This window comes from Sinocyclocheilus grahami, unplaced genomic scaffold (assembly GCF_001515645.1).
Source record: "Sinocyclocheilus grahami isolate Dianchi unplaced genomic scaffold, SAMN03320097.WGS_v1.1 scaffold465.1, whole genome shotgun sequence".
Lineage (NCBI taxonomy): Eukaryota > Metazoa > Chordata > Actinopteri > Cypriniformes > Cyprinidae > Sinocyclocheilus > Sinocyclocheilus grahami.
In genome coordinates, this window is record NW_015505644.1 from 999,983 (window position 1) to 1,020,859 (window position 20,877).

The window sequence follows — 20,877 nt, forward strand, 5'->3', positions numbered from 1 at the left end:
GGCTCCTGGGAGACCGCTTCAGCACTGGCTCCATGGCCGAGTCCCGAGGTGGGCGTGGCAACGCGGCACTCACCGGGTTCAAGTTACATTGGCCTTCCGCCAAGCCTTCACCCCGTGGTCAGACCTTGCATTTCTCCGGGCAGGAGTGCCCCTAGACCAGGTCTCCAGGCATGCTGTGGTTCACACAGATGCCTCAACCACCGGCTGAGGGGCCACGTACAACGGGCTTGCAGTGTCAAGGGTTTGGACGGGTCCCCAACTACACTGGCACATCAACTGCCTCGAGTTGCTGGCAGTGCACCTGGCCTTGATCCATCTCAAAGGGCGCTTACGAGGCAAGCATGTACTAGTCCGCATGGACAACACTGCGACCGTTGCGTACATCAACCGACAAGGTGCTCTGCGCTCCCGTCGCATGTCGCAACTCGCCCGCCACCTCCTCCTTTGGAGTCAGAAGCATCTGAGGTTGCTTCGTGCTGTTCACATTCCTGAGGCTGCTCAACCGGGTACAGCTGACGAGCTGTCTCGAGCAATGCTACCGGGAGAATGGTGACCCCATCCCCAGACGGTCCAGCTGATTTGGAGACGTTTCGGAGCCCCTCAGGTAGACCTGTTTGCCTCTCCAGAAACCTCTCACTCCCAGTTGTTCTACTCCCTGACCGAGGGAACACTTGGCTCGGATGCACTGGCACTCAGCTGGCCGCAGGGCCTTTGCAAGTATGCGTTTCCCCCAGTGAGCCTTCTTGCACAGACACTGTGCAAGGTCAGGGAGGATGAGGAGCATGTCCTGTTAGTGGTGCCCTATTGGCCCACCCGTACCTGGTTCCCGGAACTAATGCTCCTCGTGACAGCCCCTCCTTGGCCCATTGCTGTGGTTTGCGTCCGAAGGACGAGCATATCAGTACGAGGTCCTGCCCTCTGGGCTGTCCCTGTCGCCCCGGGTCTTCACGTAAGTTGCGAATGCATCCCTTGTTCCCCTAAGAGAACAGGGCATTCACATTCTCAACTACCTCGACGACTTGCTCATATTAGTTCAGTCTCAGGATCAGTTGTGCGAACACAGGGACTTGGTGCTCTCGCACCTCACCCAGTTGGGCCTTCAGGTCAACTGGGAAAAGAGCAAACTCTCCCCGATGCAGAGGATCTCTTTTCTCGGTATGGAGTTGGGCTGACACCATCACTTCAGCGAGAGCACCGTCTACGAGACACGCTTACGCTTTGAAGTGGAACCTGTTCGTTGAGTGGTGTTCTTCTCGCCGAGAAGACCCCCGAAGATGCCCGATCAGAGTTGTGCTGTCTTTTTTGCAGCAAGGGTTGGAGCGGGGGGTCTATGTCGCTGCAATCGCTGCTAACCACGACCCCGTAGAGGGAAGTCGCTGGGGAAGCATGACCTGATCGCCAGGTTCCTTAGGGGGGCGAGAAGGCCAAATCCTCCACGGCCCCCCTCTATACCCTCTTGGGACCTGACTCTAGTGCTCACAGCACTACAGCAGGGCCCATTTGAGCCTTTGCAGACAGTCGAACTGAAGTTTCTGTCAATGAAAACTCTACTCCTGCTTGCACTGGCCTCCATCAAGAGGGTAGGGGACCTGCACGCGTTTTCGGTCGACGAATCGTGCCTAGAGTTCGGGCCGGCCGACTCCCAGGTAACTCTAAGGCCCCGGCCCGACTATGTGCCCAAGGTTCCCACTACTCCCTTCAGGGATCAGGTGGTGAGCCTGCAAGCGCTGCCCCCGGAGGAGGCAGACCCAGCCCTAGCTTTGCTCTGTACCGTCCGAGCCTTAATATGCTACGTAGACTGGACACAAAGCTTCAGGACCTCAGACCAGCTCTTTGTCTGTCACGGAAGCCAGCAGAAGGGGAATGCCGTCTCTAAGCAGAGGATGGCCCACTGGATAGTGGATGCCATCACCCTGGCTTATCAGGCACAGGGTGTGCCCTGCCCGTTCAGGTTGCGAGCTCACTCAACTAGAAGTGTTGCATCCTCCTGGGCGCTGGCTCGTGGCGCCTCGCTGGCAGATATCTGTAGAGCTGCGGGCTGGGCAACCCCTAACACGTTCGCTAGATTCTATAGCCTTTCGTGTGGAGCCGGTATCCTCCTGTGTTCTCACCTCAAACGGGTAGAAGCACTGAGTGGCCCCAGCTTCGAGTCGGCTTGCAAAAACTCCAGAGAGTCCATATAGTAGACCCTGTTGAGCTCCTCCGTCCCCTCGGCAGCCAGACATGGCGGAGCATCCGGCGCCAGGCCCTCTCTCGATGAACCGGTAGAGGGCTGGGTGCCAAATGTAGACACCTAAGTGGATCCCATATGTGTAAAGTCCATGGTATGACCTCAGAGCCCGTGTTTCCCAGGCAGACGTCTGCCACTCCAACAGGGTTACAATCACCTCCAATCTTCCATATGCACCTAAGGGATGTTCATGTGTGTATTGGTTCTGAAACCTCCTTCGGGAAGGTTGGAGCTTCCGTAACGTCCCTGTCCCAAGTGGAACGGGTATGTTTTCCCAGTGTTATCCAGTCTTACTGATTGGGTAGTGCCGTAGCAGCAGTAGCTGGTCCTCTTGTGGTAAGCCCTGGCCTACGCCAAAAAGTAGGGGCGCAGGTGGCTTCCACGGGACACTGGAAGGGGCAGTACCTGTGGCCCTTTGTTAGGGATCCCAATTTGTCAGTCATCCGACGTGACGTCCCTTAAGGAGGGAACGGAGATGTCACGTCCCGTCGCCACAGCTCCTGTACCATCGCTGAGCGGCCGGGTCACTGGCTCGGCTCCTCAGCGAAAAGCTGAATATGCACTGCATCTGCTGCCTGCTTATACTCACGCTGTGATCAGCGGCAGCTGGACGCAATAATCGCATGCCAATGTGCATTGGCTCGTTTAGTTTACACTCGAAGTAGATTGGTCTCTCTAAGCGAGATCCCAATTCGTCGGTCATCCAACGTGACGTTTCCGTTCCATCCTTCAGGGAACGAGGGTTACCATACGTAACAGGGACGTTCTTCTGGCATTCCAAATAAATTAATACGTGTGGAATTCTACCACGCACTCTCTGTTCTCTGCGCTGCCTCCTCCAGCAACAATAATTGCAGCATTTTCAAGCACAAAATAGTTTGACATGCTTTTTTTGCCTGTTAAAAATGGCGCAAATGCCAGTAATTTGACAAATGCAAACGTTAGAAAAGCGCGTTGCATGATTCATTTGAATACGCTCCTCCCATAACTTTTGTGTCTGAAAGGGAAACTCCTACAAATGCATATTCAATAAGGTCAGGCGTAAAAATAACTGTGTCCATGCCTCTTCAGGGCTAATTCGTCACTGTGCGTCTTTAGTAAATCCTGACAGTACAATTTTAATGCCAAAAGACGGTTTGTGCTGGCGCAAGCTGTTAGTAATACTGGCCTATAGAGTTCAAAGCTACATTACCAGTGTTTAGTTACTTGCATAATTATTTGTTTCATACGTGGTCTAACTGCTTGAGAGGTGCTTTTTTACCCAAATTCAGAAGCGTTTACATGATCATTCTGTATTGTGAATATAGTCAAAGCTAAATGGAATGACATACACAGTAGAATTTTTAGAAAGGAATTTATAAGAGAAAAAATAATAATTATGGAGAAGCAATACATTATGATTGATTTACTCACATTTGTGTGAATATGTAATCATGTAATCAATAAAAAAGTAACTGTAATCTGATTATGAACATTATAAAATGTAATATACTCTAATTACGAGTGCATGATTTTTGGAATCTGATTACGTAATCCAGATTACATCTAATCAGTTACTTTCCAGCTGTTGGTAAAAGAGGTTTGTGGAAGAAATCACACATTTATGTGTCTAAAATTGGTCAGTCTATTCGAGCCGCATCTCATGCACATAATTTGCTTTAGACTGAAGATTCTGCCATCGTCTACACACCCTCATGTCACTCCATTACTTTGACTTTTTTCTTTTGAAGCTCAAAAGTTGTTGTCGGTGGAACTCAGTTGTAAAAGAACTGCTTTACATTTCAAGTAATTCGAGATGAAAAGGTGTTTTTCTTAAAGGGTTAGTTCACCCAAAAATGAAAATTAGCTTGTGTTTCACTCACCCCCGAGGCATCCTAGGTGTATATGACTTTCTTCTTTCAGATGAATCCAGTCGGAGTTATATTAAAAATTGTCCTGGCTATTCCAAGCTCTATCAGTGCAGTCAGCGGGTGTTGCAGTTGAACAGTCCACAAGTTGACAAATAAAGCTCGCGCATTCATAATAAAACGTGTCTCACACGGCTCCGGGGGGTGAATAAAGACCTCCTGTAGCGAATCCATGAGTTTTTGTGAGAAAAATATCCATATTTCAAACGTAATAAACACTTTTCTCTCACTTCCGGTATCTGTCATACACTGAAGCAGTTCCGGCGGATGACGTAAGACGTCAGCGTTGCGTGATTAATGACGAATGCGGAGAGAGAACAAAACAAAATGCCGGTCATGAATTAGAAGTACAAACCGAGGATTTGCAAAGAATAATGTTGGAGGATTTCGATATAAATCAAGAAGAGACTGGTTTTCCTTTGCTAAAGTAAGGAAACTTTGCTTCCTTTGCTCCTATTAAACAAACTCGCGAGACTAGCATATCTCAGAGGCACGCGCTGCGCATACGAGCTGCGTCATCCGCCAGAACTGCTTCAGTGTATGACAGATACCGGAAGTGAGAGAAAAGTGTTTATTATATTTGAAATATGGATATTTTTCTTACAAAAACACATGGATTCGCTACAGGGGGCCTTTATTCATCCCCCGGAGCCGTCTGCGGCACGTTTTATTATGAATGCGCACGCTTTATTTGACGACTTGTGGACTGTTCAACTGCAACACCCGCTGACTGCAATGATAGAGCTTGGAATAGCCAGGACAATTTTTAATATAACTCCGACTGGATTCGTTTGAAAGAAGAAAGTCATATACACCTAGGATGCTTCGGGGGTGAGTAAAACACAGCCTAATTTTCATTTTTGGGTGAACTAACCTTTTAAGTCATGTGTTGTCTTGCATAAGGCAGCAAAATATTGTACACAACGTTAGTGAATGTTTAAATATTTATTTAGATTTGAATTACTGTCAATTAGTGCTGTCAAAAGATTAATTGCATACAAAATAAAATATATATAAAAAATACACATTATAAAAGTATATATATAAATACACACACAGTATATATTTTGAAAATATTTACATGTCTATTTATATTCATATAATTTATATTATAAATAAATATATTTAATATATAAACATAACCTATTTTTCTGAAATATATACATGCATGTGTGTGTATTTATATATACATAATAAATATACATAGCACGCATACATATATTATGCAAACAAAAACTTTTATTTTGGATGCGATTAATCATGATTAATCATTTGACTGCACTACTCTCTATTCAATCAAAACTATTTGAAGACATCAAATGTGCAAGTTTGATTTGCAAAACCTGATGATTATTTTCTCCAGCATGATTTGATAATGATCCAAAGAACATCTTGTGCTTCAATGGAGTCAAGAACATCTGACCGTCACATGATGAGTCACATGATGCCAATAGCTGCATCCCAAATGATGCACTATATCAAATTACTTATTTCATTAGTGACCTACATTTGTTTTGCCATTTTATTCATAGTTTGTTTTAAATGAATTCTAAAATGTTTATTTTCCATGTTTAAGTAAAGATTTTCAGTCTATGTGATTTGTATATGAAACATTTTTGGTTGATTTAGCAATGAAAACCACAATATTAATTGTTATAAAAGTGCTGTATAAAATTACTCATACTTACCAGGTTTCAGTTAGACTTTGAATGCAGGTGATTCGTATGTGAAACATTTTTTTGGTTGACTTTGCGAAGAAAACCACAATATTATGACAATATTGTTATTTAACTCTTTCCCCGCCAGCATTTTTTAGAAAAAAGTTGCCAGTTACCGCCAGCATTTTTGACAATTTTCACAAAAAATTAATGGGATTATACTTGGTATAAATATCTGAGCATGCAATATGTCAAAAGAAAGAACTGAGCCTCTGCTTTAAACAAAACAAACAAATACAATTTTATTCAAGCTTCATGCATTCTTTTTTATCAACATTTGAATGTGTGAATATTTGATTTAAAAAATAAAATCAACATTTTGAACAAAATGCTGAGGAAATTGTGTTTTTGTCAAAGACTATGTCCGGATCAGATTCAGAATGATAATCAGAGCATATATGGAGTAGATCACTTCCATCAACACCTCAAAGCTTTCACGGCTCTATACCATTTCCTGGATCAATATTTCATTCGGTAACATTTGGCCATTTTGATTTATATGCTGTTTGTTTGATCACGTTATTTTACATATGCATCTGCTTACATATGCCATGGCTTGTTTCTACTTCTTCGCCATGTTTTGATCCATGGATTCAATATTCTTTCAGAAGATGTGTAATAGCACCTCCTAGCATATAACAGTGAAAACACAGAAAGCTGGAGTATTCCATCAATAGCAGGGAAAGAGTTAAAATTACTTATACTGTGAACTAAAGGTCTGGACGGCGATTTTTTTGTTTGCAAAATTGCGTCACTTTCATATGAATCCACATGAATTGGAAATTCTGCATGGGACTGATATTTCGCAACAGGCTTAAGTCGTCATGCAAACTTGCTGCGTTGACCAATAGAAAACTGCTTGGTTTGAAAGTGACAACTATCTGAGCTCTAATTTATATAATCGCTACATTATTGACAACAGATTGCGTTCGTTTTTGTCCACAAGAAATCACAGAAAAGTCTCCGTACCTTAAAGTTTGGTTGCCCTGCTCACTGCTAGTCCCGTGTGTGTTGTACAGGTAGCCAGAGAGCCATATTCAGACAGGCCATGAGACACTGGGAAAAACACACATGTGTGACGTTCATCGAGAGAACAACAGAAGAGAGCTACATCGTCTTCACCTACCGGCCGTGTGGGTAAGTGCAGTGTTGGGAAGGTTACTTTGGATATGTAATAGGTTACGGATTATAAGTTACCCTATTCAAAATGTAATAAGTCACGTAACGATTTCAGTTTCTTTTTTAAAGCAGTGTAACTGATTGCATCTGGTCACTTTTCTAAATTTCGAACGTTTTTTTCTAACGTTCTCACTTTTCTAATGTTTTCAAATGTTAATCATTTTCAAACATTTAAACTATCCAGGGTTAACCTTACAGTAGTACTCAACACTAATTACGTGCGCTGCAAATTCAAACAAGAAAACCAATCAAAAGCATCACAATAGCATCGCTTAAAGGGTTAGTTCACCCAAAAATGAAATTATAAAACAGATAGTTCCGGTCCTTGATTCTGATTGGTTGAGCCGCGTTCGAAGCTGTTGTAAATTACTCTACAAACACACACCTTTGTTTACTTCTGTGTGTTGCAACCACAACTGTTTCTGAGGAACTACATTGTTTGGTGGAAGAATAATGTTTTTATTAATATCATTACACTTTATTAGCTCTGTTTTATTTTGTGAAACCTTACTACGTATATGGAATAACCGTTTTATAAAAGCAATAAGCCCTGTGAAGCCATGGTTTACAGTGATTTTATAACAGCTAAGCGGGTTTTAGACACTCCACTTCGCGTTGTGCCTAACAACGCCCCTTAGCTGTTATAAATTCACTGTAAACCACGGCTTTTTGGGGCTTATTGCTTTAATTAGCCCATGTTTTACTCACCCTCAACGCATCCTAGGTGTATATGACTTTATTTTTCAGACAAATCCAATGGGAGTTACTGTATATCAAAATTATCCTTGCTCTTCCAAGCGTTAGAATGGGAGTTGTAGCGTCTCGACCAATCTGACACACTAATTTTAATTTGATTTAACAAATCAATTATTCATTAGGTTAACAAATCGTCACAGTCCCCTCACTCAATTAACTGGATGCCAGGATGTCTGCTGAACACCAGGCGCTATGGTCACCATGACAACTAATCATGAGATCACTGGTTTTATGACCCCCCAGGAATGTGAGAAGGATAGCCCACTCTTTGTCCCAAGGAAAAACAGAGTAGAAATGGACTGTGTTCTAGTTAATTCATAGAAAAACCGTTATTTGAATGAACACACATATTTCTTCAGGCCATTGAGTATATTATTGTCATTGTGTATTTTGTCTTTGATATTCTTAGACTATTTTAGTATGCTTGTGAGGGGACCCATTCCTGATCCTCCCTTTTCACTATATGTAATCTTACCTTGTTTAGTATCTATGAATTTGCCTTCGTATGATCGAAACAAGCGTGTATATTATATGGTGGTACATAGGCAATATCCTTGCTCTTCCAAGCGTTAGAATGGGAGTAGACGGGTGTTTATTTTTTTCAACAGTCCAAAAGACGTCAAATAAAACGCGCGCATCCGTAATAAAATGTGCCTCACACGGCTCCGGGGCCTGAATAAAGGCCTCCTGTAGCAAAAAATAAAATAAAATCATATTTGAAACACTTTAAACACTTTTCTCTCACTTCCTCTAACAGTCATACGTGCAAGTCGTTCCGGCGGATGACGTAGGACGTATGCATCGCACACGCGCCTCTGAGATATCCTAGTCTCACAAGTTTGTTTACAGGAGCAAAGGAAGCAAAGTTTCCTGATACTTTATCAAAGGACAACCAGTCTCCTCTTGGCTTATATCGAAATCCTCCGACATTATTTGTACTTCTAATTTGTGACCGGCGTGTTGTTTAGTAGACGGGTGTTTATTTTTTTCAACAGTCCAAAAGACGTCAAATAAAACGCGCGCATCCGTAATAAAATGTGCCTCACACGGCTCCGGGGCCTGAATAAAGGCCTCCTGTAGTAAAAAAAAAAAAAAAATCATATTTGAAACACTTTAAACACTTTTCTCTCACTTCCTCTAACAGTCATACGTGCAAGTCGTTCCGGCGGATGACGTAGGACGTATGCATCGCACACGCGCCTCTGAGATATCCTAGTCTCACAAGTTTGTTTACAGGAGCAAAGGAAGCAAAGTTTCCTGATACTTTATCAAAGGACAACCAGTCTCCTCTTGGCTTATATCGAAATCCTCCGACATTATTTGTACTTCTAATTTGTGACCGGCGTGTTGTTTTGCTGTCTCTCTGCTGCGCTTCCGCGTTCGTCACTAATCACCGGCGCTTACGCTACGCCTACGTCCTACGTCATCCGCCAGAACGGCTTCCACGTATGACAGTTAGCAGAAGTGAGAAAAAAGTATTTATAACATTATAAATATGGATATTTTTCTGACAAAAATGCATGCATTCGTTACAGGAGGCCTTTATTCATGCCCCGGAGCCGTGTGAGGCACGTTTTATTATGGATGCGCGCACTTTATTTGACGTCTTTTGGACTGTTGAAAAAAACATCTGCCTACTCCCATTCTAACGCTTGGAAGAGCATGGATCATTTTTAATATAACTCCGACTGGATTCATCTGAAAGAAGAAAGTCATATACACCTAGGATGCCCTGAGGGCGAGTAAAACATGGGCTAATTTTCATTTTTGGGTGATCTAACCCTTTAACTAAACAGCCTTTAAATGGGGGGGAGGCATTGTGCACATCAAAACAATAAGGCAAAACAATAAGAATAATATTATTCAACATATCCTAGCTTTTTTGCATAAAATATTCAGATGTAACCCCTTTTGTAATCGTTAACATTTTTATAAGTAACTGTAATTTAATTACACATTTGTTCTCAGTAACTGTAATGGATTAGTTACATTTATTTTGTAATTAAATAACGCCGTTACTCCCCAAAACTGGTTAAGTGTGCATGTTAGCGGATATGTGCGAGCTTCACAGGGGTGTGTATGTGTCGGTGTGTTAAAGTGAGAGAGTTTCTGCAGCAGGAGGACGAAACTCTTCCAGGAAGGAATCAAGCTCGCTTCTCTCGCTCATGTAGAGCGTGTGCTTTTCTTTCACTCTTCTTTCTTTTCAGTCTCTTCCTGATTTATCGCTCAAGTGGTTTTCCATCCGATCCGGATTTGTGTGTTTATGTGTGTGTGGGCTCTCGTGTCTTGACCTTGCAATTTCTCTATGCGTCGCTGAGGAAATACCAGCCGTTTGTGTCACACTGTTCGCCACGGGACTGTCACCTGAACATGTGTGTTTTAGTCGTGCACAATGGCTCCCCATAGATGCTTCAGTGGCGTGGCAGAAGTTCAGAGCACAGCTTGACGGTCACATCCGTTGGAGACAAATCAGTCCCCTGCTTCTGTCTTCTGGAAAACAGAATTTATTTTCCTCTTTTGAAATGCGCGGTTGACGAACGTTCACTACTCAGAGCTCCTCCACAGACCACACGCAACATTTAGAGAAAGATGTGTCGTTTGAATATCAGCACATATTCAGTGTTCAGCATCTCGGCCTGTTAGGACAAATTATTATACAATATGTTTATACGTATGTATGATTATTGGTCATTTATAAAGTTGCTTCCATATGAAAATCTTAGTATCAAAAAGCCTGTTAATTTCTGAGGTGCGGAGAGAGGGTGGAGGGTCATGAAAAGCAAAACATTTTTGATGCAGGAAACCTTGATTATATACTTATGTATAATCGGGCAAAAAATGACAGAAGTGTAGAATATGACTTCTTGAATAACAGTTATACTAACAAACAGTTAAAAAAGCTACAACTTGCACACTGAAGAAAGAAAATATTGTTTAAAGGGTAAACTTACACAATCTGTTACCTTAAAAGTAGATCCCGTACTTCATTTACCATTGTTATTATGGCAAGGATACCCAGGAGGTGGCAAGGTGGGATTTTGTTGCATGTGTTGTAGTTGACTTTTTTTTCTTTTTTTTCTTTTTAAATCTGAGATAACTGAAGCTTCTAATTTAATGTCCTAATCTCAAAAAAATAAACATGCTTCCCCAATAGAAACAAACAAAATCCACTGATTGCTAACCCTGGAACAACATATAAAACTACCAAATGTAGCTTAATCGCAACGTTTAATCATTGCAGTTAATAGTGTTCACCGTCCGTTTGATTACGTGTAATTTGTAACTAACTGCATGATTCTTACTGTACATTTCTGCCATAGTCTCCGCTAATAACTTACTCCTAACTATAATGTAGAAACTTAAACTTTTCTGGTATTGGTATCGTGAAAAGCGCTATACAAATGAACTTGAATTGAATTGAATTGATTGGATAGTTGATAAATTTGACATAGTAAAAAACAAATTACTTTCACCCCAAATACCAATTCGTTGTTATGAGGGCGAGTAAAACATGGGCTAATTTTCATTTTTGGGTGATCTAACCCTTTAACTAAACAGCCTTTAAATGGGGGGGAGGCATTGTGCACATCAAAACAATAAGGCAAAACAATAAGAATAATATTATTCAACATATCCTAGCTTTTTTGCATAAAATATTCAGATGTAACCCCTTTTGTAATCGTTAACATTTTTATAAGTAACTGTAATTTAATTACACATTTGTTCTCAGTAACTGTAATGGATTAGTTACATTTATTTTGTAATTAAATAACGCCGTTACTCCCCAAAACTGGTTAAGTGTGCATGTTAGCGGATATGTGCGAGCTTCACAGGGGTGTGTATGTGTCGGTGTGTTAAAGTGAGAGAGTTTCTGCAGCAGGAGGACGAAACTCTTCCAGGAAGGAATCAAGCTCGCTTCTCTCGCTCATGTAGAGCGTGTGCTTTTCTTTCACTCTTCTTTCTTTTCAGTCTCTTCCTGATTTATCGCTCAAGTGGTTTTCCATCCGATCCGGATTTGTGTGTTTATGTGTGTGTGGGCTCTCGTGTCTTGACCTTGCAATTTCTCTATGCGTCGCTGAGGAAATACCAGCCGTTTGTGTCACACTGTTCGCCACGGGACTGTCACCTGAACATGTGTGTTTTAGTCGTGCACAATGGCTCCCCATAGATGCTTCAGTGGCGTGGCAGAAGTTCAGAGCACAGCTTGACGGTCACATCCGTTGGAGACAAATCAGTCCCCTGCTTCTGTCTTCTGGAAAACAGAATTTATTTTCCTCTTTTGAAATGCGCGGTTGACGAACGTTCACTACTCAGAGCTCCTCCACAGACCACACGCAACATTTAGAGAAAGATGTGTCGTTTGAATATCAGCACATATTCAGTGTTCAGCATCTCGGCCTGTTAGGACAAATTATTATACAATATGTTTATACGTATGTATGATTATTGGTCATTTATAAAGTTGCTTCCATATGAAAATCTTAGTATCAAAAAGCCTGTTAATTTCTGAGGTGCGGAGAGAGGGTGGAGGGTCATGAAAAGCAAAACATTTTTGATGCAGGAAACCTTGATTATATACTTATGTATAATCGGGCAAAAAATGACAGAAGTGTAGAATATGACTTCTTGAATAACAGTTATACTAACAAACAGTTAAAAAAGCTACAACTTACAAGAAATAAAATATTGTTTAAAGGGTAAACTTACACAATCTGTTACCTTAAAAGTAGATCCCGTACTTCATTTACCATTGTTATTATGGCAAGGATACCCAGGAGGTGGCAAGGTGGGATTTTGTTGCATGTGTTGTAGTTGACTTTTTTTTCTTTTTAAATCTGAGATAACTGAAGCTTCTAATTTAATGTCCTAATCTCAAAAAAATAAACATACTTCCCCAATAGAAAGAAACTAAATCCACTGATTGCTAACCCTGGAACAACATATAAAACTACCAAATTTAGCTTAATCGCAACGTTTAATCATTGCAGTTAATAGTGTTCACCGTCCGTTTGATTACGTGTAATTTGTAACTAACTGCATGATTCTTACTGTACATTTCTGCCATAGTCTCCACTATTAACCTACTCCTAACTATAATGTAGAAACTTAAACTTTTCTGTTTAATATAACTCCGACTGGATTCATCTGAAAGAAGAAAGTCATATACACCTAGGATGCCCTGAGGGCGAGTAAAACATGGGCTAATTTTCATTTTTGGGTGATCTAACCCTTTAACTAAACAGCCTTTAAATGGGGGGGAGGCATTGTGCACATCAAAACAATAAGGCAAAACAATAAGAATAATATTATTCAACATATCCTAGCTTTTTTGCATAAAATATTCAGATGTAACCCCTTTTGTAATCGTTAACATTTTTATAAGTAACTGTAATTTAATTACACATTTGTTCTCAGTAACTGTAATGGATTAGTTACATTTATTTTGTAATTAAATAACGCCGTTACTCCCCAAAACTGGTTAAGTGTGCATGTTAGCGGATATGTGCGAGCTTCACAGGGGTGTGTATGTGTCGGTGTGTTAAAGTGAGAGAGTTTCTGCAGCAGGAGGACGAAACTCTTCCAGGAAGGAATCAAGCTCGCTTCTCTCGCTCATGTAGAGCGTGTGCTTTTCTTTCACTCTTCTTTCTTTTCAGTCTCTTCCTGATTTATCGCTCAAGTGGTTTTCCATCCGATCCGGATTTGTGTGTTTATGTGTGTGTGGGCTCTCGTGTCTTGACCTTGCAATTTCTCTATGCGTCGCTGAGGAAATACCAGCCGTTTGTGTCACACTGTTCGCCACGGGACTGTCACCTGAACATGTGTGTTTTAGTCGTGCACAATGGCTCCCCATAGATGCTTCAGTGGCGTGGCAGAAGTTCAGAGCACAGCTTGACGGTCACATCCGTTGGAGACAAATCAGTCCCCTGCTTCTGTCTTCTGGAAAACAGAATTTATTTTCCTCTTTTGAAATGCGCGGTTGACGAACGTTCACTACTCAGAGCTCCTCCACAGACCACACGCAACATTTAGAGAAAGATGTGTCGTTTGAATATCAGCACATATTCAGTGTTCAGCATCTCGGCCTGTTAGGACAAATTATTATACAATATGTTTATACGTATGTATGATTATTGGTCATTTATAAAGTTGCTTCCATATGAAAATCTTAGTATCAAAAAGCCTGTTAATTTCTGAGGTGCGGAGAGAGGGTGGAGGGTCATGAAAAGCAAAACATTTTTGATGCAGGAAACCTTGATTATATACTTATGTATAATCGGGCAAAAAATGACAGAAGTGTAGAATATGACTTCTTGAATAACAGTTATACTAACAAACAGTTAAAAAAGCTACAACTTGCACACTGAAGAAAGAAAATATTGTTTAAAGGGTAAACTTACACAATCTGTTACCTTAAAAGTAGATCCCGTACTTCATTTACCATTGTTATTATGGCAAGGATACCCAGGAGGTGGCAAGGTGGGATTTTGTTGCATGTGTTGTAGTTGACTTTTTTTTCTTTTTTTTCTTTTTAAATCTGAGATAACTGAAGCTTCTAATTTAATGTCCTAATCTCAAAAAAATAAACATGCTTCCCCAATAGAAACAAACAAAATCCACTGATTGCTAACCCTGGAACAACATATAAAACTACCAAATGTAGCTTAATCGCAACGTTTAATCATTGCAGTTAATAGTGTTCACCGTCCGTTTGATTACGTGTAATTTGTAACTAACTGCATGATTCTTACTGTACATTTCTGCCATAGTCTCCGCTAATAACTTACTCCTAACTATAATGTAGAAACTTAAACTTTTCTGGTATTGGTATCGTGAAAAGCGCTATACAAATGAACTTGAATTGAATTGAAGTAGATTAAATGGAGATACAAAATGTAACATTTAAACTGTTTGACAGATTAAAAAAGTAAGCTCAAGTTTCTAAAGAGTTTTTGAAGAAATATCAACAATGTCTCTAAATTTGCTCAAATTCACTAAAATACAAAATTCTGCAATCAGGTTTTACTACTTCCACATTTATATTGATTATTTAGCTTTCTCACAGAACAAACACAAAACAAAACACTACTATGCAGGGTTAATATAGGACACTAAAGCTAAAATCATAAATATTTGTATTACTTCAAATGAAACTTGTTAACTGAAATACAATAAAATATATAAAAAACTTTACTTTAGCTAGTTGTCTAAGCAAAATTTGCATTTTCATTTAGCTTATCTTGATGTACTAAAATAACAAAGTATAAACTAAAATAATTATAGTACTGCTATTATAACGTGAAAATAATGCTGATGTATTAAAAATGATACAAGATGATAATAGATACAAGTCAGGGATTTTAATATGACAGTTTCATCATCTTTCAAAAACAGACGATCAGAGCTGTGCCATTCATATTCTGTTAGTCTGAGATGTAATAATATTAAACGACTGGCTCTACACTCTCATTTTATTGCTCCAAATGAATTTTCGGAGAAACAAAGCTGATCCCTGAAGTGAAATGTCTATTAAAGAGCAATAAATAACGTCTGTCGATCTGAGCGATGAAAGTTTCCTTTGGGAAATTATCCAGAGCATACAATGTCTCATACTGCCTAAATTTATAAGCGAGACGAACACAAAACCAAACCAACGATTTCTTCCGTGAACTTGTTTACAAACGAAGAAAGAAAGTCATACTGACAGAGACAAATGTAACAGACTGTTTGCTTTCTCACTGTTTAAGCAGACGTGCCGTTGCGGTCGGGCAGCGAGGGGAAACTTCAGAAAATATAGCGCAGTGCAGGCTTTGCCAGGCATTTCAGTTCTGTGTGGAAGTACAGGGGGCCTTTATGTCCCACTGCAGGCCATGATGGGCACACACACAGTGTGTGTGTGTGTGGAGGTGATGAAACATTAAGATTTTTCCCCCTTTACATGCAACAACAACCCATGCTTTGATGAGCCCTTGTGTGTGTGTGTGTGTGTCTCTGTGTGTGTGTGTCTGTCTGTCTGTCTGTCGGTCTGTGTGTGTGTGGAGGTGATGAAACATTAAGATTTTTCCCCCTTTACATGCAACAACAACCCATGCTTTGATGAGCCCTTGTGTGTGTGTGTGTGTGTCTCTGTGTGTGTGTGTCTGTCTGTCTGTCTGTCGGTCTGTGTGTGTGTGGAGGTGATGAAACATTAAGATTTTTCCCCCTTTACATGCAACAACAACCCATGCTTTGATGAGCCCTTGTGTGTGTGTGTGTGTGTCTCTGTGTGTGTGTGTCTGTCTGTCTGTCTGTCGGTCTGTGTGTGTGTGGAGGTGATGAAACATTAAGATTTTTCCCCCTTTACATGCAACAACAACCCATGCTTTGATGAGCCCTTGTGTGTGTGTGTGTGTGTCTCTGTGTGTGTGTGTCTGTCTGTCTGTCTGTCGGTCTGTGTGTGTGTGGAGGTGATGAAACATTAAGATTTTTCCCCCTTTACATGCAACAACAACCCATGCTTTGATGAGCCCTTGTGTGTGTGTGTGTGTGTCTCTGTGTGTGTGTGTCTGTCTGTCTGTCTGTCGGTCTGTGTGTGTGTGGAGGTGATGAAACATTAAGATTTTTCCCCCTTTACATGCAACAACAACCCATGCTTTGATGAGCCCCTGTGTGTGTGTCTGTCTGTCTTTCTGTCTGTGTGTGTGTCTGTGTCTCTGTCTGTCTGTCTGTGTGTGTGTGTGTGGAGGTGATGAAACATTAAGATTTTTCCCCCTTTACATGCAACAACAACCCATGCTTTGATGAGCCCCTGTGTGTGTGTGTGTGTGTGTCTCTGTGTGTGTGTGTCTGTCTGTCTGTCTTTCTGTCTGTGTGTGTGTGTGTGTGTGTGTGTGTGTGTGTGTGCGTTCAGGCGATTCCTGTCGTTCTGTGCAAAGTTCAAGGCAGAGTTTCTGGAGCGAGCCGCTGGCTGCTCCGTAATTAAAGACTGATCTTTTGCACCCACACAGGCTGCACATGTGGCTTCGTATGTGTGTGTGCACAGATCAGCAGTTTTCTCCCACATATCCCAGCGCTTTGAGAAAGGGATAGTTTGATTGTGTGTTGGTGTGTGTCTCACCGCTGTGACTCCGCACACAGACTCCCCTGTTTCTCTCTGGATTTTGCAACACGTAGCTCTAAGCAAACTTACAAAACAAATGATGCGTGACATTTTGTTCGAGTTCACATTGTGTTCTGGTTCAGTTTGTGACTTCGCTTGCTTGTGTGTTGTTGAGAGGAGACATAAACATATTACATGATGCAAGATAAGAAGAGTGTTTCAAACAAATTTAAAAGGGGAAAAGTCAATTATATTCTGGATAAAGAAATGAAGGCTTATTTTATTAGTATAATGTGAAAAATGTATATGGGTCAAATACGTTAAGATGTCCGCATCAAAAGAAATTTACTGAAGTGATTTTATGTCCACAGAAAGCACATTAAATCTAAGTAAAGTGTCTACTTTTAAGGTTTCAAGAAAGTTTTTGGAGAATAAAATGCCCAAATTTGGTTGAAATAATGTTACATTGTCATTCAGTGTAATACTTATAGTTATGTAAAAATTCAAACAACATGCTTATTCTGACCTAAAATTTGGTTGAAATAATGTTACATTGTCATTCAGTGTAATACTTATAGTTATGTAAAAATTCAAACAACATGCTTTTTCTGACCTGTACATATTAAAATATATAAAAGAATAAGTGAGCATATTAAATTTGATTATGTTTTAAATTAGTAAAAAGTTCTTACTGACAAATGGACAAAATCTTAGGATAGTGGCATATTTAAACAATGTAAAATAACAACTAATTGGTATTTGGGGTGAAAGTAATTAGTTTTTTGATATGTCATAAATTGATTTTTGTTGTAAATATGCCTGACAAGATTGTTACACCGAATGACATTTTAGTGGGTCTCTTCTGTAAATCAGGGGGAAATGTATGATATATGATACATTTTTTTTTGCTCAGAAAAACAAAAATACAATTACATTAAACAGAAAACTTTTTTTGGGAAAAACAACAATTTAAAGCAGTATTGTTTTTATGCTTAAACCCTTTTCCGTCTTTGGCCCATATATTTATACATTGTAGTATTCCTTGTTTTACTAAATTTAATTTATGCAAACTTTGTTAAAAGATATCAATTGTTGTTGTTGTTTTACATTAATTTTTAATGGAAAATGTGCTTAATCGTCATGGAAATAATGGAAAAATATGAACGGTCCTAAAAATATTTAGTTTATATTTAGTGTGGTTTTTTAGATTTAGTATATTTACTTAAATGTTTCATTTTCTTTATGATAAATATTATATTTATAATTTCAAAAAAAATTTGTCTCTGACTTTAGGAATTCACAAATGATATAGCCTAAATTCTTTTTTATTTGTAATAGTGTTTTACCCTCTATAATATAATAAATATTTTAAGCACATTGTTGAGTGTCTGTTATATAATAATTGAAAAAAGAAAAAGAAAAAAAAGATATATAATATATAAATAATTAAATAGGTTTCATTTTCTTTATGATAATTAATATATTAATAATACATTTAAAAAAATAAATGTATTATAAATATGTATTAAATCAAGTTATTATACATTGCATATGAATACTATATTATTTAATATGTTTTAATATTAAGATGTATAATTACTAAATATTATATCATGTTATATGATATATTTAAAATGATCTGTGATGTTATAATCGTGTACAGGTGCTGTTCGTATGTGGGCCGGAGAGGAGGGGGTCCGCAGGCCATATCCATCGGGAAGAACTGTGATAAGTTTGGGATTGTGGTGCATGAGCTCGGTCACGTGATCGGATTCTGGCATGAGCACACGCGACCCGACAGAGACGATCATGTCAGTATCATACGGGACAACATTCAGCCAGGTAGGAAAAACAACAGCGGCAGAATATCACTCACATTTGTGTGAAACGACTATATTGCAGATTCTGCAGAATACATAACATGTATTGCTAACTGAAAACGATCATGATAATACATCGAAAAGTGAGGTCAACACTCCGACAGCAATCATCAAAGGCGATTTCAGTTTTCACAGAAGCAGCTGTGACAGCATTTGCTTGGAACGACACGGCCCACTTTATAAAACGAATTCTTGACTGCTGAGCTCAGCACAAATCCACCGCTGCACTGGTTTCTGATCAATGCTGGGCAAAACAGTGTTACTTTCACAGAAGACCTCATAGCCCCTGACTGCTGGCTGCAACAGTATGATTAATAAAACATATCGACACTTAAGACAAGTGCTTTTGATAGCAAAATATCACACCATATATAGTTCATTATTTACTCACCCTCGTTCCAAACCTGTTTGCTTGTATATCTGTGAAATATAAGTATAACTTTTGAAGAATATTTATGCAACTCTTGCAATAAAACAACAGCTCATAGTGACCCGGATCTAGACTACACTGTAAAAAATTACTAACAGTAAAAGACTGTAAAAATGCTACAGTAAAAACCTGTTAATTGGTTAACAGTAAGTTTCCATAATATATTCGGTGAATAAATGTAATTACATTTAACATAATTTTACAGTAAAATACTGTTAAAAATGCAGTTTTTGGAAGTGAAAAATTAAAAGTCATTGTATAATTTAGTGAAAAACCGTAAATTGACACTCCCAGAATTAATTATTTCAGTATCATGTGTGTCACCATGATGGGGTTTAATGTTTGTGTGAATAACACTGTGTGCACCTTCTATATATAAGCATTGTCCTCCTCAGCTCGTAGAAAAGCTGTTTGTGATGAGCTTTGGTTCATCATGTGACTTTCTCATCACCACCCGTTTTTGGTGGTTATCAGTGCATTACAATGGTTCAAAACAGATAGTAACACTTCAATATGTTGGTTTATTAACATTACATCAGTTAATGAAATACGGTATTTTATTGTGAATTTAAGTCAAGTCTGTAAAAGCTCAAATGTTGCTACCATATTTTTTACGGTGAAGTTCTGGCAAACACAGCTGCCGGTATTTTACCGTAAATGTCTCAGATTTTTTTTTACAGTGTAGGACTAGAGCAATATTGTTAGTGTTTAATGCATTTCAGTCGGTTACATCGTGTGAGTTCAGGAATATAGCAAGATTCATAGATATTATATTTAGATTTTTTTTGGTGCTTTTTTTTTTTTGAAGATCGGCATGTCTTGGTGACTATTACTGTCATTATATGGCAAGAGCTGCGTAACAATTCTTTAAAAATGTCAACTTTATTATTAAATTATTTAATAATAATAATAATACACAGGTTTGGACTAATGAAGGTGAATAAATAACGAAATTATTTCCTTCAAGAAAACACTTAAAAAGTGCTTTTGACAGCAAAATATCACAGTAAATGGCATTTATATTCAAGAAATAAACCACACAGTAACACTTTACTTAAAGGCATAGTGCATTTATGTTCACAATCTAGGTTGTAATGCATTATATCTTTTCAGAAATAATTGTAACCAAAGTTAAAATGCATTGTAATATGCAAAGACGTTTTGTCTTGTGTTTTAAAGGTGTAACAATGAATAGATAAGTGTTATATTGTATTATAACGGTGGTTACAAATATTATATAATGCATTATAAGGTGCATTAATGCATTAAAACTACTTTTTAATTGAAATGCTTTAAGTAAAGTGTTATCTAGCACACTTCTCAAAGCAAAACATTTCACATTTTTTTGTTTTGTTTTATGTGACACACACAACACCACAACTTGTTGTGATGTTCTGTGATTATGAACCATTAGTGGATCGTGTTGGTAGTTAATATGATTCTCTTCACCTGTGTGAACTTAAGCAGGACTGATATCATGCATCCACTAGAAACCACCAAACACCAGCTTATGAAAAGCCAAAACACTGGAGAAACTCTAGCGCTTGTTTGCAGAACGCATTCGTTTTATGGTATTTTATATCCAATGCGGTGAAGCTCAGGCCTTTTAAGTGTGAATTAACTGTCCAAATATTTGCAAGGCCCCTGTACGCCTAGAAATATCTCAACCGTGGCATATTTTGACTCCCGACCAGCTGTGCC

At 39.3% G+C, this 20,877-nt stretch overlaps 1 protein-coding gene across 1 annotated transcript in view; it reads left to right on the forward strand.

Annotated features, from left to right (window-relative positions):
• The window catches only part of LOC107553124 (bone morphogenetic protein 1-like), a 90,723-nt gene that overhangs the window by 29,709 nt on the left and 40,137 nt on the right, over nt 1-20,877 (forward strand). The window contains exons 4-5 of the mRNA XM_016235245.1: nt 6,875-6,992; nt 18,530-18,708. Coding sequence (XP_016090731.1) covers nt 6,875-6,992; nt 18,530-18,708 — 297 coding nt within the window. The remainder of the gene's footprint in view (nt 1-6,874; nt 6,993-18,529; nt 18,709-20,877) is intronic.